At 30.2% G+C, this 20,643-nt stretch overlaps 1 protein-coding gene and 1 long non-coding RNA gene across 3 annotated transcripts in view; both read right to left on the minus strand.

The window, feature by feature from the left end:
* LOC107447737 (tubulin alpha-1A chain) overlaps positions 1-4,686 on the minus strand; it is a 46,318-nt gene extending 41,632 nt beyond the window's left edge. For both annotated transcript variants that reach the window (XR_015431605.1, XM_087158027.1), the window contains exon 1: positions 4,568-4,686. Coding sequence is in view for 1 of the 2 variants with exons in the window: in XM_087158027.1 (XP_087014153.1) it covers positions 4,568-4,672 (105 nt within the window). In the remaining variant the exon portion in view is untranslated. The remainder of the gene's footprint in view (positions 1-4,567) is intronic.
* An 8,105-nt stretch (positions 4,687-12,791) lies between these two features.
* Positions 12,792-16,339, minus strand: LOC107449025 (uncharacterized). Its single transcript, XR_011636257.2, has 2 exons — positions 16,128-16,339; positions 12,792-14,591 (listed from the first exon to the last, which is right to left on the minus strand). It is a non-coding gene; the product is annotated as an uncharacterized LOC107449025 (long non-coding RNA).
* Between the last annotated feature and the right edge of the window lie 4,304 nt (positions 16,340-20,643).

The following is a 20,643-nucleotide window of genomic DNA, read 5'->3' on the forward strand; positions in this document are numbered from 1 at the left end:
TCCGCGCGGACGTCTGATTCGAAAAATTCATTGTCCGCTGGAAGTTTTTGACCGCTGAGGACGGGCGGTTTTTCGAGCCCTGAAAAAATAGCTTTAATTTTTTTAAAAATTTGTTCTTTTATTTACTTTTGTGACCGTTAGTTTGCTTACATCGGCATAAAATGTTTCATGCGACTTGCAACTAGCCATACCGGCATCAAGCAAAGAGCTCCGATTAAAATTAAGCACGTCAGCTTGTCAAAAAGTGGTCTAAATTTTGATTGTGGATTAAATTCCTTTTGTCAATGAAATGACGTTAAATTCTGCTTTTAGAGGTTAGGAAACCATTTTAATTTGCTTCGTCATCGAGCACTGGGTTTCCATTCAAATTTGAGCCTTCTAGATATTCGGAAAGTGGTCAAAATATCAATTGATCATCATCTCGTATTTCCGAAAATATATCAATTAATTTTACTTTCAGTGTTCAGGAAACAATAGACAAATGGTATTGTTATTTAGCACAGAGCTCCAGTAAATTGAGCATTCGTCGGAAACTGGTCACAACTTGGTAATAAATTCTATTTGGTAATTAAATAAAAAGACGTTAAATTCTTGCAACTAGTATTGTGTGTCATCAGACGCAGAGTTGATGTTAATAATTAAGCATTCCAACCATGTGAGGAAGATAGAAACTTTGATTCCATTGTTACATATACGAAAGTGAGTTGATGAAAACGTTTCCATAAATACAGATACATATATATATTTATTCCAAAATATTGCTAAACTTCTTCGGGATCATCGATCGCGAAGGGGAAAAACGCATGAAAACTAGACTCAAAAGATTTGAAGTCTTACTTCATCTTTCTATTATTCTTCCCCTTAGGAAAATTTGCCATAGGTTTGCCATAAAAAATGCCATAGGATATTCCTATGGGGTTTTGCCATACATGTATGGCAAAATTTTGCCATAGCAAAACCCCGTAGGAATATCCTATGGAATTTTTTTATATGGCAAATTTTTGCCATATATGCATGGCAAAATTTAGCCATACGTATATGGCAAAATTTTACCATAGGCGAAACCCCATAGGAATATCCTATGGCATTTTTTATATGGCAATTTTTTGCCAAAAAACTAAGATGTGCTTCAGCTTATGAAGAAATATTTTTCCATAGGCTATGGTACACCTTTGCCATACAGCTATGGCCACATTTCTTGTTGATATTTTACCATACATCAAAAAATAGTTACTTGCAAAAATCTTTCGCAATGGATATTAAAAATGCAAAACTTAATAATCGTAAAATAAATATCTATCCAAAAAGCTTTTTTTAAATTTCTTTGATAAACTTCTCCTGTTTTACTTGCAGAATCCTTTTTGTATGCTGTTCTTATTCAAATAAATTTCAAACGTTTAGCACTAACCATTAGAAAATGGATCCGGTGGTCGGAGCGAGTGGGGAAAATATAGGTTTTGTTGATTAGGAACAAAATATATTGAGTACCGGCAACCAATATTTGTTAAAGCTGTAAAAAACAAGAAAATAGATAGTGGATCCGGAGGTCGGAGCGAGTATAAAAAACGTTAATTTGATTGATTGGTATCATAATTAGTTAGATAAGCGTCAGATATTAGAGGAACCTAAAAGAAAGCGAAGCAAAATAATGGTCCGATGGTCGGAGCGAGTACGAAAATTTTTTAAATTTTGATATGTGATACTAAACTAAAAATTAAACAGACTACTAAAACAATAAAATACTATTAAAACTCAAAAGATAAAGAGTGGGACCGGTGGTCGAAGCGAAATTAGTTTAAAATAGACCAAACGGGACAAAAGCTGAATATGTAACGGTGCAATCAGTGGTGGCATGTGAGCAAACTTTTATCGATAAAAAGATGGTATTAGATTATGTTGCTGTTCATTTACGTCGCACTAGAGCTGCACAATGGGCTATTGACGACAGTCTGGGAAACATCCCTGAGGATGATCCGAAGACATGCCATCACAATTTTGATCCTCTTCAGAGGGGATGGCACCCCCGCTTCGGTAGCCCGACGACCTGCACGCGAAGTCGAGCACTTTAAGGTAGAACAGTTTAACGAGGACCAATACCGCACCGCAAGTATCAGAACATGATCTAATTTACATTTATAGGAGAGGAAATAATTTATTTATTTTTAATTACCATACAAAAAACATTTGTTACCACTTTATTTTACTTTTAACTAAAAGGGGCTTCTTGAAGAAGTGAAGTCTTTAACTGCATTTCTAGCACTCGTAGACGCACATGCTTAATCATAGGGGGCATGTGCCCCCTCCTCCAATGATTTTCAAAAACTTCGAATGATTTAAATTGCTTACTTTTTTAAACCTACTCAAAGCTATTTTTATCAGTTATAAAAATGAAAATTTAAAAAAAAATTAAATATTAAAATTTTTCTATTATGTAACAGGAGCAGCGATGACTCAGGAGATAGAGCGTTCGTCTTCCAATGAGTTGAACCGGGTTCGAATCTCGGCGATGGCTGGTCGATACGAATTCCGCATCCGGCTTGCACCGACCACAGTGCTGACGTGAAATGTCCTCATTGGTGGACGGATCACGGGTTAGGGTCCTCTTGCCGTCAGGCTAACCGAGGGAAGTTCTCGTGGTCTTCCTCTCCATGTAACGCAAATGCTGGTTAGTTCTATCAAAAAATCCTCCACGAAGGCGCATTTCTCTCAATACTTGATCCAGAAGTTCCCTTGTCTTCTGGATTTGGTTCAAAATGACAAGGCTACGTGGTTGAACATTAGCAGTAGTAAACCCAAAAATCGTTTCGGCAGTTCAACAACGGTTGTAAAATAAAATATAATGTAACAAAATAATTTCTCTCTATGATGTAAGTGTTATTTTAAAAACCATTTAATTTTTATTAATTTTATTTAAATTTGAAATCAACGATTTTAATGGAGCAGAAGTATTATCATTGTAAGTTTAAAATCATAGTTAGTAGTTTATTTGGTTTTATTTACGCACAATAAAAAATTTTTAAATTATTTTCAATATAATCACAGTGTAATAATCTTTAAAGATTCTTTTCCTGATTGTTAAAAGTTTTCTAGAATCGTTTTAATTCATTTTTGTTCCATAGCAGCAAAGAAACTTAACATTGTGTTAAAACTACTCAAAATTTATATTCTGATTGACTTAAAACATAAATGTTTTGGGTAAAAGTTTTGTTAAATAGCTTCATATAATAATCTTGTGATTAGTAACCAATAAATTCATTTTCTTACAAAAAATCTTTTTTTAATTACTAATTAATTTTAAATATAACATAAGATATTTCGGTATGTTTCCATCGAATGTTTTCGAAATTATACAGGATTCTCAAAGAACTTTGAAAAATTTGGCTTCTAAATTGGAAGACCACATCATCCTAAATGTACAAGATATCAAAAAGTGGCATACTGTTGCACGTAATAAAAATTTTATAATTTTTGATTTTAAGGTCATCTCATAAATCATCCAATCTAAAAATTTCATGGTTAAATTATAAATTATGTTGCATTTACTTCTCTTAATATAAATAAATATAGATCATATAATGTATGATATACCATCAAAGTTGAAATAAACTAATTTCTAAAATAAATAAAACGTTTGTCCTCCCTCCCCCTCCCTCAAAAATAACCACTTTTATCATGCATATATAGGTCAAAATTTGAGGCTATTATGAAAAAAATTTGTTTTTCAGGCAAATTATAGAAAATAAATCGCTCTCTTAAATAATTTAAAAATAATAAGTAAAAAAAAGCATTCAAATGCCCAAATTCACCTTTCTGATATAGGTAGTCTTTGTTATAATTTTTTAAAAAAAAGTACTGATGGGAAAAAAAGAACCTAATTTTCGAACCTAAATGAATTTTTCGCACATTGAGATATTTTGAACTCGAAATATAATTTCCTACTACATGCTGTTATTTACATGCGAATTATTACAAGCATCTTAAAAATCATCTAAAAGGGAGGGAGGGCAAAAATAATTTTTTCGGCAGTATATAAAAATTAATTTAAAAAAAAGCACGAGAAATCTTAAATTCGAAACTAGAGACCCTTTTGACACTCGCCCACTGATCATGCCCACTGATTCAATATAAATTTTAAAAAAATAAAAAAATTCCTTAACGGTCTTGCTCTTTAGAAACTAATTTTTTTTTTCATTCTTTAAAAACTTAAATCACGTTTGTAGCTCGTAATACCTGTTCTTTAACTTCGACAAGTCCAGCTGTGTACCGTAAAGACATGGCTCCCAGTAGAACACCGAAGTCAAGCATCACTGGCTGCAGTCAGTTATCGGGTGGGTGACAAATTTGATCAGCCTGCTGTTCTACCGTAAAGTGCTCGACTTCAGGTGCAGATCGTCGGGCTACCTAAGCAGTGGTGCCATCTCCTCCGCAGAGGATTAAAATTGCGATAGCTTGTCTTCGGATAATCCTCAGGGATGTTTACGAGACCGTCGCCAATAGCTCATTGTGCTATTGGCGACTTTAATAAAGTGCCTACCTTATTTTTGACAAGGATTTAGAAACCACAAACCTTTAGATGTAGACTCCCTGGTGGTGCAGTTGGTTCGAACATAGCTAGTCGAGAGCTTGGGTTCAGGGTTCGATACTGGCGTTCATCTTTACAGTCGCCCAACATGATGCACGTTAAATCTGTCATGGATAAAAGTCTTCTCGTTAGTATGGTATAGAGGGGGGAGTATCCACTCAGGACCAGACATATCGTCTGACAAATTTACTTGGCTAAAGCTGTTAAATATCTTTATTTTACATATGCAAGCTTTGTGAGCTCAAAGTACAGCTTAATAACCCCTTGCTAATTTAAGGAACAGATAGCCCAAGTAGGAGAAGCCCCTCTCCCACTAGGGAAAAAAAACAGGATATGCTTGTAATAGGTTAAGGGATAAACCACCCTTACATCGACGTGGCTGGAAATGAAGGCATTGTCAGGAAAACACACGATTCGTTTAAATTTAAAAAAAAAACTAATATCTTAGTTAATAATCTAGTATTTTTTTAGGTAATTAAAAAAAACTTCCGATTAGAAATGAGGAAACTTCCTCACATTCTTCTTTGAACTTTAGTAGATGGTTTAACATAGTGTTTCCCAAAGTGGTTCCAGGGGTCCGTGATAAATAAAAACTGATCTAGGGGTCCCTGAACAACGTCACGGAGTCCGCGTGAGGTTTAATATAAAATAATAAAATTGTTATTGGTTTTTATTACGAAGGAAATTAAGATAAATAAAATCGTAGCGATTTGTACATCCTAAGCAAACAATAAATAAAGGTGGGTGCTTATAATTATTAGCAGTGGTTTGTTACAAATTAAACAGTTGATTTACAAATTTTCTTATATCTTTTGCTCCCTTTTTAAGAGATAACAGTATGAATGAGTCGAAGAAAAAGCGCCGAAAATACAACGTTGAATATTTAAAGTATGTCTTTATTTCTTCACCAGGAAATAGTACTTTACCTATGTGCCTCCTGTGTAATAAAACTATAACAAGTGATTCAATGAAACATTCCAAGCTTAACGAAAAATTGATAAAAGTCCATAGTGATAAAAAAGATAAAGATTTAACTATTATTCAAACAGTCGAAGAAAAATATTTGAAAACACCGTCACTACAACAACATCTAAGAGAAGTGACGATGGATCGCATGTTTCTCATGTTTCGCATTTTCTATATATTACATGATTGCAAAGTCCGGAAAGCCTCACACTATTGAAGAACTTATTTTACTAGCTGTAAGTGAGATAATACTCACCGGTTTGCACAAACCAGCTTTTAACATTGTAAAAAGAATTCCACGGATTAATAATAATGTACAAAGAAAGATTGATAATATATCTCAGTGCGTAGAAAATTCTTTTCGCGAGTACTTAAAAATATCTGAATTTCTATACAGCTTGACGAATCCACTTATCCAGGAAACGAAGCTTTTACTTTTAGCTTATGCAAGATTAGTAAAAGAATGAAAATTTTACCAAGAATTGTTACTTGCTAAATGTTTAGAAAGCTATACGAAAGGTGAAACGCTAGTGATTGAATTAAAAGATATACCCTTGACTAATATCATTTCTGTAGCTAATGACGGTGCTCCGGCAATGGTAGGAAGACACCAAGGTTTTCTGGTTAACTTAAAACAAGCTGCAGCGAATGTATTTTCAGTACATTTGCCAAACTTACCGAAACTAATTTGAAACTACAAGTAGAACAATTAAATTTAATCAAAACTAAAATCGTAAAACTGCGTTTGTTGCAAAACTTTTTCTGTATAACCAAAACTTGGGAAGAGAATATTGTTCTCTTAGTTTCAGTGCCGTAGGGAACCTCATCATAAAAAAAATACATATATATAAATGATTAGAAACTAGTGCTCACAAACATTGAGCCGGACATAATCAAATCTCACATTCATCCAAGTCTTTAATTTTTTAAATTTTATTTTAAACAAAAGATAATAAATAGTAATAAAAGATAAATGATTTAAATAAATAGTTTTTCAGCAAAATGTTTTTTTTTTATTTGTAATTTTTATGCCGTTCATATATGCAATTTTTCACTTGGGGGTTCGTGGGCAAGTTGACTATAAAAAGGGATCCATGGGTCAAAAAAAGTTTGGGAACCACTGGTTTATAATAACAGGTACTATTCAATGCTCCAATTTCAAGGGACGGAGCAGCTCTGTTCTAAAAAATTTCTTGGAGTCTTCATCTTTTATCCTGCCTTATCAGATTAGCTAAAATGTGTTCTTTAAATATGATCAACATAAATTAAACTCAAATGTCTTGGAGTTTCATCGTTACACATTTCTATGTAAAAATTGAATTTTCTGCTATTTAAAGCTCTGGTAGCAGAAGTGTAGAGTCATAACATCTTCGTATAAATTGGTAGGATATTTTCAGTTAAAGCTATCAAAACAATTCGAAAAATTTAAGGAAATGATAATTTGAATAAGGAATTTGTACTTTTATATGGATCAGACTTTTTTCGAATAATAAAAGACTTTGAAAGGTAATAAAAACCTCAGGGTCAACGGAAACTATTTGCTGTTGTAATAAAACCATCTTGTATTAGGCGGATGAAAAACAGTTGAGAAAACTTCATCTGAAGTATGCGCACTTTCGCCAGAAGAAAATTTTCTCTGTCGAGATTATCAATCTGGAGAATGGAATATTACGTTCGTGCAATAATGGAAAAGTAAAATTCAGATTTAATAATGATTTTGAAAATCTCTTTTCCCAGCTCTTCAGCATTTAGAAAATTCTGAAGAAACTAGAAACTATTTGTCCAGGTGAATTAAATTTGGTCTATTGAACCTAGTCACAGAATTTTACAAAAAAGGTTTTTGAATTCGTAAGTTTTAAAAATGCTTTAAAATTTAGGAAACTTTTAGTTGATCCAGTAAATACAAAACTTTTTAACTTTGGTAACTAAGTACAAAAGAGCTTTCAATGAATAAAAAGAATTAGATAAAATAACGGAATTTAGTTTGTTAACCTACTAATCTATAATGATAAAAATTCCCTAACCATTGATGCAGATTAGACAATTTCCCTTTCACATATTTTTGACACTTTAATTACAAGTAAAAATATATTTGGTGCATTTGATCAAAAAAGCAATCTAATAGTTACTAAAAGTCTGCTAAATTATCTGAAATCTATACTGAAATATATAATCAAAATAGTTCTAATTTTTTTATTTATAGTCAGAGATTTAATAATTTGTTTTGTAAATTGATGAAATTTCAATGATGAATAACTACTTCGATTTGATTAACTGCAAATAAGTGTAAATTGTTTAGAAGTGAGCCGTGTTAGAATTTTAATTTATCAGGAAAAAAACTGGTATGGTTATGAATTAGAAGATGGCACAACTAATAAATATGCTAAATATTGTTTTATTTTGACTTTTACACAATATATTGAAAAGTACAAAATATTTAATAAAAGTAATGCATCAAAGATTTAAAACTTTTGAGGTTAAACGTGTTACGGAAGAGGTAAGCCATATTAGAAAATTTAGGATAATTCTCCACACTTAATTTTCCTCAGAGATTTAGAAAACAATACTCTAAAAATATTTTCGTACCTGTTAAAAAGCTCTTTCATTCTTGCTGGAGAGGATAATTTTACTTTCAATATCTACTTGCTTGAATTAGATTCTCCACTTTAACTAGGAAAAACATTCCTTTTAAAAAGAGCAGATACTGACTGGTATAAAAATGCATCAAATTCTTTTAAAACTAGCGACTTAATGTTAAACTGAATTTAGTTCTGACGACATATACATTTAATTTAATAACCATCCGTAAAGCACATTTACAGAAAAGTCCAACTAACATCCTAATAATTCCTTATTACGAATTTTAAATAAAAATCACGATAAATGTATGAATATCCTCATTATCTGTAAAGGGGTAATTTAAAACTGAATAACTTATTTCGGTGAGAAATAGACAAAATTTATGTACATAAAAAATTAAAACCACTTTGTCCATCAAATACTTTTATTTAAAAGAGCATTTTATAATACATATAATTATTTAAAACCGCATCTTTACATGTTACTCATTTACAAATTAGTTTTAAACAACATCTTCCTTAATTTACATGGAGCTCTAATCTCATTTACAATAAAGTCTCATTAAAAATTTACATGAACAACATTAAGCTTCTGCCCTATTTACAGAACATCTTACATAAATGGAAAAATCTTACATAATTTACATCAAAATATTTATATTCACATGCATTTAAAGTATGAAATGAAGAGTGAGATATGAAAACAGCAACTTCGCTATTCAGTTGCACAATACAGAGTCAGAAATATCTATGATCCTCTATTGAAAATTCTCATTGCAAAAATATGTATCATCATCACAAAAATTAACCTATATACATTAATTTTATTTCTTTCTAAATAGTATATTACACAAAAGAAATCGAATTACTAAAGATTTTACTTCAAAATTTTCTCCTACAACTAAAACTATTCCATTAGTTTTTGATAAATTTAAAAATGTTTAAACTTTTATACATGAAAGGCAGATTTGCGCATTTAGTTTAATTTCCAGACTGCATTTTTAGATAAAACACACTATTTTCGCTTGAGGTTCCAAGTTATCAGTTTAAATTTTTCCCAGCTTTTAATTTATCAATTTCAAAAAATGTTATAGTTAGAAAAAAAAAATATTTCCAAAAATTTCGACTTTAAGAACGGAATTTTTCCCTTTCGGCTGGCGTTTATTCAACTCTCGAGGGCTTAGTGCTACTTATCTAATTTTTACTATAAAATCTGTATAAGTTTTGTTGAACATACGCTCAATATAGAGATTGAAGAAAACTGGGAACACTCGCTTTCGCAAAAGTCATTGCAGTATCATATTAAGAATAAAAATGAGTACATATTAAAAAATTACTAGTTTCATGTTCTTTAATCAATAGATACTTCCGCTAAAGATTTAAGGTCTCTTCACAGCACGAGGATACTGATCCACTACAAAAGAGTGCATGTGTAAATCGAGAAGCTCCCAAACGGTTAGACGAGTGTGAAGCACGACGAGAAAGCAGAACGGCCGTCTCCCACTTCCACGTCATATTCCACACTAGTCTAGAACTCCTATAGTATCAGAGCTGACCTATCAAGCATTATTGGAGCAAACATGTTAGCAAGTTTACGTTATGTTAGTATTAGTTATGTTATGTGCTTATGTTAGCTCTTTGCTCCAAAAATAAATTATAAGTCGGCCTGTCTAATTCAGGGGCTCTAGTCTAGAACATAACGAAACTTCAGATTCACACTTGCACACTTATGCTGCAGATCGATGTCCCCAAATTGCGTAGACCTACTATATCATCAACTATAACCGCGCTTACTAGGCTGCACTCCATTCAACTGTCTTATAATCGATGTCTTAATATTTACGTGCTATTACGTTTAAATTTGGTTCTCTGCAATTATAAAATGATACAGTTGCAATTTCGATATAGTATCTCAAGATTTACTTTGGTGTATCAAATTTTTATGGCACTCTTCTAATAATGGCGTTACCATGTTTGTTTGCTTTGAGTTAAGCGATACTATTTTTAAAGTTTAATACCTAAAAGTAGATGAGAATTTCATATAAATTTTAATTCTTAGAAAGTTAGACTTAAAACAGTTCAGATTCCGAAAGTTAATTTAAAATCTTGTATAATATAACCCTGGTGTTCTAACATTATTGAATTTTAAATTGGTGTAAAAATTTCTAGCCTTATAACACTGTTTAGCTTAGGTTGAAAAGTAAATGAGTAAAACTTTTGAGATGAAATTTTTAGGAATTTGCAAATCTGCATTTCATATTATACACTCGTTTTAATCAAGCTTATTGTTATCTATGTCATTTATTCTTATAGAAGTATTAAACGCATAATCAACATACCATGAGAATAAGGAAATTTTACTGTAAAAAAGGATTTAAAAATTAATCGATTTAGAAAATTAGTTTATACTTTACCTCGTGGATTTTTTCGGCTTTTCTTCAAATTGTCGATTCATGTTTATATCGGAAACTTTCCTTCTCTGACGAAGAACCTATATTTTTAGCACCGCACAGTAACTAGTTTTTTTTTATCAAATCGATTTGCAATAACTAGCTTAGTTTAAAAAATATGAGTTCGAGAGATATTGAAATATCATTTGATTCATTATATATTCACTTTACACAGCATCAAAATCAGATTTTTGAAATCTTAAGTTAACATTTAAAAATTCTACTAAATACGTTGGATATAATAATGTTGAAGACACGCAGGTAAATACACATATACAAAAAAATATCTTTTGCATTTTACTAGAAACATATAAAAGTTTAAAGATTTTATTTTATTTCTTAAGGTTTATGTTAACATAGTTATTAAATTTTAAATTCGGATAGGTTGGATAAATCTATTTGCACATTCTTTCACGTTTTCGAACAGATTTAGACTTTCGATGTAATATTAAAATGTTCAAATTTTGTCGTCTAACTTTTATTTAAACTTTGTCATAAAGTAAATTCTAAAAACTGATTTGGATCTTTAAGGACGTTATGATTTATGTAACTATTTTCGAAATCATGAAAACAATTTTTTTTAAAATCAGATTATGGGGTATCTGTGTCCTGTAATGATTGTTAAATTTATTCCGCCATGCTTACTTCGAAAACTATTTTTTGCACCCAATACCCACTTTCCTAATTTTAGAGTAGCTTAAGTAAAGTTAATTCTCTATCGGATATGTACTATTTATATGAAGTTCCTCAATGCTTAATGCCTAGCAGCTAACATGCATTATCCTTTAATAGCTATAAAAGTTTAAAAAGATCCGTTGAATATTATAAAATTTGTGTCAAGTAAACGGTAACGTGAACGTTAAGATTTGTTTTATTCTCCAAAAATCTCGCGAAACCTCAACAATTCAGAAGCGTCACGTGAAAGAGGATGGATAATTACAAGTAGACAATATTCTGCTCTTATTGGTTTCTTAATTTCAGTTTCCTTTAGAATAACTGGTACAGGCATTTCAGTCTTAGTAAAATTCACTAGTTATTGTTGAATGTCTACAGATTTAATTAGTTTTTAGTTTAAAAAGTACTATTTTCACTAAATTTAAAATCGATATACGTTTTTAAAACTCCTCTGTCGATTTCTCTAATAATGCCCCCCGTTTACAAATAATTTGTTTAATTTATACAAATTTCAAAAATTTTATGCATTGAAACAAGACAGGATTTTAGTAAAATTTACACTCTCTTTTAAAAAATCTCTACATATTTTTGCGTCATTTTACTATTGCACAACTTCAGTTATACGAAATGCTATCTCGTAATTAAGAAAAACTTCAATAACTTATATTGCGTAATTATGCTCCGTTATTTAAACTTATTTAGCAGCAGAGTCCATGAATTAATGTTTTATGGTTGAAATATATGTTATAGTTAGTCGTATGTTAGTAATTAGCTAGAATTAGGTGAAATAATGAAATAACGTGATGAATGAATAATATGAATGACGTGAACGTGAATATGAATGACGTGAACGTGAATATGAATGACGTGAACAATATGAATGCATAACGAAATTCCTTAAACATGAACTACTTTAAAATTGCTCATCCAGGCATAATTACATTTAAAAAAAGGGAACATTCAATTTTAATCTTCCAAATTTGTTTACTTTTTGCAACTTTTGTTTACTTTTTTAGAGGAAAAGCAAATCTAGGCATATCTATTTAAAGAATTTCGTTATGCAAAATAGACTCTGCTGAGAAATAAGATTAAAAACGAAACTAATTTTGTATAAACCTACAAGTCTATTTATAAAAATACATCGAACTTATTTAATTAGAAATATAATTCCAGTTTATCTTAAGGAATTACCCGACTAAGTTGAAATATTTGTTCCTACCAAAATTCTTAAATTCATATTAGGTGAGAAAACATCAGTTTTAACTATAGATTATTCAAAAAATTTCCGCTCTACCAAAATCTACCAGTTTTTCCCCAGAGTGACAAAATACGAAAATTTTTGCCTAAGCTTATACTTCTGAACAATAACTTCATTGTTCAGTTTTTATTTTAAATTTTTTTTTAACAGTTTCATTCTTAGACTTTTGAAATAGAGTACATTAATTTTTTAAATTAATAGAATAAGTATAATTGTTATTGCCCATATAAACTACAGAAATGCTTGACAAATTATTAATTTCTTTGTTTAGAAGAATTTACATTTATAAATACGTACATAAAAATAAGACGACAGACTAAAGTGTGAAGTATTAACATGTCAAATATACAGCATTTAATGTTTTTATTAAGGTTCACTATAAGGCGAAAAGAAATTTTAAAATGTAGTGCTATGACACGTGATAGCTAGTCTTAAGCTTTAAGGGTTTTAAATAATGTAAGCGGTAACTATACAAATAGATTCTGAATTGTCAGATAAAATTTTTTTTTTATTTGGAACAGAATGTGTTACCTCAAGTATTATAATCTGTACTGAATAACAGTACATTACTGACGAGGCGGGATTTATTGAAAAGTATTTTATTAATACAATGCGTTTTATTTAGGTAACCCTAAATATGCGATATTGAATGTTCTAGTTCTTTGGTTTCCAAGCATCTAGATACCTCAAATACTTTTCAGCTTTCTAATTTTAAAGATTATTAAATACACAAACTATTCTGGTTTTTCCTTGTACTCTTTAATTTTACATTGAAATAAGTTTAAGTTTATTTAGTATATTTTAATAGCCGACAAAGTTGAGCGATCACTCATAGATTCGATATAAATCTCATTAAATCATTTGTTTTAAAGTTTGGCCTAAACTTATATCACGTGTATTTTAAATCGTAGATATCATTTTGAAACTAGCACATTTACTTCAACTGATTCTCAAATATTGCGATAACAATCACGCATCTGAAAATTTGGCGGAGATTTATTGAAAAAGAATATTTAATTAGTAGTATACCATAATAAAATTTTATATTAAGCTTTTTTAATTTAAATATGTTTTGTTTGAAAATCGAACGCCAAGTACTTTAGTTTAATTCCCGTAATTTAATTTTCATTTCAAACTTAAACTGGCACTCTCAAAGAAGCAATTTTTAATATTACAACTTCAAATTTTAGCTTTTGTACAGGACAAGAGTTTGAAGACAAAGCACCAATAACTCGAAATTAGTTTTTATTCGTTGAAAGTTAATTCTCATAAATATTCTAGGTTTATTTTTAAGACATTAAGTCATAATTTATAACGAGCAATAGCTAACAATAAGCTTGTCATAAAACGTTTTGACACGCAATTGTACGTACACACACTAAGCCGGATCAATAAGTACTTAGTGTACGCAAATTAGATGCACGTTCTCTAAGACTTTAAATTTAATTTATGATATTTAATGAATAAATAATTGACTATTAAAATAATCCATGAATAAAATTTTTAATAGAATAAACATTAGATTAATAAGATTAATTATTTTTCGTATTTAAGAAAATATTAGAAATAAATTTACTTTAATACTGAGTACTCTTAAATTGCATGCAAGGTATTTCAAAATATGGATTTCTTAAGTTTCATTAAAAAGTATGTAGCTTAATTTTTAGGAGAAAAACTAAATTACAATATTCATAAAATACAAGTGTGGAATCTTCATATTAGAGGAGAACATAAAAATAACCTTTTGAGTTGAAGAAATAAAGTTGGTTTAACTCTACAGCTAGGTCATGACAACTAGGAAACTTAAGTCATCTTGGCACACATGGTCCTCATGGCAACTAGGTCATTTATTGGGATCATCTTGGCACACATGGTCCTCATGGCAACTAGGTCATTTATTGGGATCATCACATGGCAACTAGGTCAGTAATCCTTGCACACATGGTTATCTTGGCAACTGTGTTAGTAATTGAGGACATCTTGGCACAAATGTTTCTCATGGAAAATAGGTCAGAATTGGAGCTCTTCGTAAATATGGTCCTCACGGTTACTATACGACGTTGAAGTATCCAGTACAAAGCCTAGTGTTAAAAATATAAAATGTCTTTACTGTCACGGCAAAATTAACATAATAATTAGTTAGAGGCAGTGTTCAATATCGGTGCATCAAATCAAGTTTTATAATCATACCTACTCGCAAGTCCTCTGCACTATGTGCTTACATTCCAAAGCACTGGAGTAAAACACAAAAATTTACTAACAAACGCAGACAAAGTTAAAATGAAAACCCTGAGTAATGGCGCAGTCGAAATTTCAATTATTAAAAATTTTAAAGTCTCTACGAAACTGAAATGGCTTTCAAGTATACAGGGAAACATTGCAGTCAAATATTCGATAGAGTTCATTTGAGTTAGAACTATTTGCCAAAAGACATTGTGCCGAATTCATTAGCCTCCCGATAGTTATGAGCAGATTTAATCAGCAGACGTTAAAAACTACCCCTAAACCACTAAAAACTAAAAAAGTGAAATAAGTTTAAAACGTAAGGCACAATATTAACGCAAATAACTCCTGTCCTAACGAGTTAAAAATTAACAAACTTGAAAAACTTCCTAGCTTATGTGAAATGCTACCCAGGACGATGCTTACCTCAACGATGCTCACACACCCCTCTCTCCTCCCCCATGGTAACATGTGTGGGAAACCAAAACATTCCTAACTAATTAGAGTAAACCAAGTTTTCAAAAACTGAAACCTACCTTAAGGTAGGAGACTGGCTTCAACATATTTTTACAAAGGCTAAATTAAATTTGCTAGCAAGGATCCGAAAATTAAAAATTTATGAAATATATTTCAAAACAAATTTGCTCAAAAACTACGAATACTCCAATGCCAAAACCTCGACAACAAATTATAATGCATAAATTTCAATATAATTTCTCTAGATTAGTGAAATTGCATGCGTTTTGAACTGAAATCCTTTTTAAAAATGAAATATAACTAAATATATTATTTATGAATATTTAATCTTCGTGAAGAAAATTTTTAAACACACTTAAAACGTAAAATAATTCACTCATACCTTAGCTTTTAGTGCAAATAATGGATAACATACAAATCAACAAAAATTTCAAATTCTGTAACAAACTGTCTTGATAGAAATCTCAAAATCCACGTTTAGAAAATGAATTCAACTTAAACGTTCATAAAGTTCATCGAGGAAAAAATTCGAAAGTGAAGTCTTAAAAATATAATTCAATCAAATGAAAAGGTTTAAATACTCTAAACATAAAAAAAAATGTTTATTTTTCAGGAGTCTACTTACGGCTATATTTGTCAGCAAACGAAAAAACTAATCAAACTCCATTTATTAAAATCTGACATCAAGAACTTAGATATTTTGGAGATCTAATTAACCAAGTCCAAACATGAATAAAGAAAAATTCAAATTTTCGTCGAAATTTTTTCTTTTTACCCAGTTGGATACCAGAATAATTTGATTTTTGAAATGGTAAAATATTTCACAATTCAATCGCTAATCAAACACTGTATTAGAGTTTAAATACACCAAATAAAATTTATATTCAACAATTTCTTAATCAGATCAAAATACTTACCAATCACTAAACTTTAAAGTAATAATCAATATTCTGCTGCAAGGTATATTCTTTCAATCTAGCATAAGTAATTTTCAGCAGTAGAGTATCAAGCTGTAAAGTTATAATCGGTATTCTGCTGCTAGGTATATTCTTTCAAACTAGCTTTAGTTACTTCCTGTGGTAGAGTATCAAACATCAATTTCAAGGAAATCACGGTAGCTTCCTGGATTCTGCAATAAATAAGAAAATGCAATTAAAAATATAATCGTTTAATATGGTTATGTTTCATTAGTTAAATATTTAATGCTGTGTACACAGTGTCGTAAGAACTACGGAAAAACTATTAACCCGCTGAAAAAGTATCTTACTAAAGAGCTAAAAACATGTAACAATTTAAATGTACTTTTATGTCAATACAAATATATTGTTTAATAATAATTTAAAACAATATTTTCAATTTCTTAAATTTAAAATGACGTAAAACTTATTACTAAGTTTCGTTTGAATAACACTATTATTGATCAAATATTTTCTCGAACCAAACCTGCACCTGTTAAATTTCGTAACTGTTTACTTAGAAATTGGTATCCTTCGTGGCAGAGTGGATGTTTTTGGCTTTATATAGTAAGTTCACCAGGAGCGAGCACTTTGTTCTGCCTACATCACGTAATAACCGACCATTTCGCTATTTTTAGGAGAAAGATGTAAACAATCCTGAACAAGGTTGCTATTTGGCTATCTCAAGACAAAATTATTTATTTCACAATCTATGTGCATTTTTTTAATATTAAATACTTCATAAATTTGATGATACTTCTCTTTTGAGTTTGTCCTTTAAGATATTTGCTGGGATAAGAGCAGTTTTTAAATTTAAAATATATTTAATTAGCTAGAGTAACGAAAGGTATAATAGAATTCACTGCATGTGCTTGGCACGCATTATGGGCTGTCTCAATTTCAAGAACGGAGATTTTTCTCCTCTTACTCCCGCGATGGAATGAATACAGCCTCCTTGGAGGTGGAGCCAAGTGCCAACTCCTGGTGAACGAACTATACCTAAGGGCCGTTGCCACTCGACGTTAATGTGTATACAAAATATCTGTTAAATGAAAAACTGTACCTGAAGTATAGCACCATTAAAATTCTCAAAGTTAAACCTTTTGGACACATTTTTAAAGCTACAGACACTTCGCATTCGTAAGTTTGCCATTTACCATAAATTTCGCACTAACCTTTCACTGATAGGCCTGTTAGTATGATTAAGCGACTAGTGAAAAGATGATCTTACTTAATATAACATATCACCAGCCTAAAATTATAACGACATTTACATGAAAACCTGAAGATGAATGCCAAAGTTTCTATAATCCGAATATGTAGATTTTCTCCAAAAAGGAATTAAAATTAAACATAATTATAAAAAACAATGATTATAATAGGTAAATACCTATGTGTCTAAGCAAAAGCCATCGTGAACTTTTAAACAAATGTTCTAGTACAATGAACATTCGATTTTTAAATTTTCAATTTGTAGAAAACATAAAAGCAATCCTAACTAAAACAAATCTAATTATAAATCTTTAAAATTTGCTGCTAAACACTGTATATTTATAAGTAATGTATCACTAATATTAGATTAATATTAGTCTCAAATTCTGAAAAGAAAGAGTTTAAAGACTTAATATTTTGTTCATTTTAAAATAATTTTCAATTTAGTCCAAAATTTTGAATGACATTAACTGTTCAGAATTTTAAATCGATTTACTGCAGAAATCATGAAGCTTAGCTAAGTTGGGCTGCGATGGAAACTTAAAGTAAGCTGTAACCTTCTAAATAGAAATACCTTTTAGAAATTTTCAATGCTGTACTCCTTTAAATATCACGAAAAAAACACACAAAATTGAAATTAGTCAACAATGATTGCAAAACCTTTAGCATACAACCAGTAAATTACATACAACAATCTGATTTTATGTTTCAGTGTGATATTATTTAACACATTTAACTGAAATTAGCAAATAGTTTTCTGATTTTAATGCCTTGGGGGTAAATGCTCTATTAAAATACAGTAGAATCTCCCTATAAAGAGATTTTTATTTTGAAAGTTACGCAACACTTTAATGCTTTCAATACTTAAATCAACTTTCTAAGTTTCATTAATTTCGAAGAAAGTTGATACAGTTAGAATTTCTCAAACAAATTCGTTATTCACTTCAGGAATTACACAATTGAATTATGAGCGAAATTTTCAGACAAAAATAATCGCTATCAAAAGGAGAAACTTATTTCACAGCAATTCTTTATTACTTACTGATTTACTTCCAATTAAAAAAAATCCAGTTGCATTCATTGCTGAAAGTTTAAATCATTTACTGAACTGCAGCAAACAACTTTACCTTACTGAATAACGAAATTAAACGGTGTTACCTGGTATAAGGGAAGAAAAGATACCAAGATGTGCGGGGGTTGAGAAACAATACAAATTCTGTGTGACTTAAAAACCTAGCTTGATTGCAAAACGACATTTTGTTTTCCTTTAACTAAACTCAAGCTTATGAAAGTTAAAACTATTTTAAGAGATGTTGGTATACACTAATCTTTATTAAACTATTAATCTTAAAAAATTTCAAACTAGTGGGATTAAAAATAATGCAACTCAGTTTAACACGAAGCATTAATACCGTTGTTTAAAATATACATATGCATACATAAGTATAAATATGCGATATTTCTTAATATTGATGGGGAATAGTCTTTCCAATTTTAAACAATCACGGATCTTCGCAAGTTCATTAAAAATCGGAGAAAACAAATTTTAAAAATTACACTTTTATATTTCGTATTAATTCATTATCCCATCAAAAAATAAAATATTTTTAAAATTATCCAAGAAAGACAGTTATTAAAACAGGTATACTATTCTTAAAAGCAATTACTTTCAGTGGACAAATACAAGCGTACCACCAATAACTACGAAAAATTTAAATGTAAAAAATAAAAAAAGTCGCGCGAAGTCTTGCACTGTACAACAGAACAGTTTAACGAGGATCGATGCCGCGCTCCCTCGCCCCCTACGAAGACTGATCAAAGTGGTCACCCACCCGTTTACTGACCGCAGTCAGTGATGCTTGACTTCGCTGTTCTACTGGGAACCGTGTCTTTGCGATGAGTCCACTGCAGGGCTGAATTTTTTGGAAAAATGAATTGGAAGAATTTACTAATGTTATTACCATAACTATTATAATTTTATTACTATAATTTATTACTAATATAATTATTACGGTTGTTATTAGAAATTTTAAATTAGCTCAAAAACTAAGAATTTTCCATGCCATGCTAAAACCTAGATAACACGTTATAATGCATAAAATTCAATATAATTTCTCTAGATTAGTATAATTACGTGTGTTTTGAACTGAAATCTTTAAAATTAAATATAACTAAATATATTTATGAATATTGAATCTTCATGAAGAAAAATTTTAAATACTCATAATTCACAAATTGATAACAGACAAATCTACAAATAATCTCAAATTCTAGAATAAACTGATAAAAAATCTTAAAATAGACGCTTAGAAAATGAGTTTACTTTAACGTTCATAATTATTTAACACATTTAACCGAAATTAGCAAATAGTTTTCTGATTTTAATGCCTTGGGGTAAATGCTATATTAAAATACAGTAGAATCTCCCTATAGATTTTTAATCTGAAAGTTACGCAACACTTTAATGCTTTCAATACTTAGATCAACTATCTAATTTTCATCAATTTCGAAGAAAGTTGATACAGTTAGAATTTCTCAACAAACATTAGTTATTCACCTCCGGAATTACACAATTGAATTAGGAACGAAATTTTCAGACAAAATAATAACAATTAAAGGAAAAACTTATTTCACAGCAATCCTGTATTTCGTATTGATTTACTTCCGATTAAGAGAAGTTCATTTGAATTTATTGCTGAAAATTGAAATCATTTGCTCAACTGCAAACAAACTACTTTTCGTAACTGAATAACGAAATCAAACGGTGTTACCTAGTTCAAGGAAAAACAGAAGGGGAGAAAAGAAAAACCAAAATGTACGGGAGTTGTGAAACAATAAAAATTCTGTGTGATTAAAAGTTTTCTATTTAGGTTCACTGTAAGGCGAAAATAAAACTTTAAAAATGCTGTGCTATGTTACGTGACAGCGAGTTTAAAGCTTTAAGGGTTTTAAATAAATGTAAGCGGTAATTACAGACAGATTCGGAATTGTTGGATAAAAATTTTGATTTGGAACAGAATGTGTTACTTTAAATATTAAAATTTATGCTGAATAACAGTAAGTTACTGAAAAGGCAAAATTCATTAAAAACTGTCATTTAAATAAAACACGCGGTATTAATAAAATAACACTAAATATACCATATTGTATGTTCTAGTTTTTGGTAACCAAACATCTAGATAGAAGCTAGACAAATAGTTTTCCGATTCTAAAGAATGAATTCAATGAACTGTTTTTTCCTTGCACGCATGAATTTTGGAGTGAA

Source organism: Parasteatoda tepidariorum, chromosome 2 (assembly GCF_982258835.1).
Source record: "Parasteatoda tepidariorum strain Cologne lab strain chromosome 2, Ptep-v5.0, whole genome shotgun sequence".
Classification (NCBI taxonomy): domain Eukaryota; kingdom Metazoa; phylum Arthropoda; class Arachnida; order Araneae; family Theridiidae; genus Parasteatoda; species Parasteatoda tepidariorum.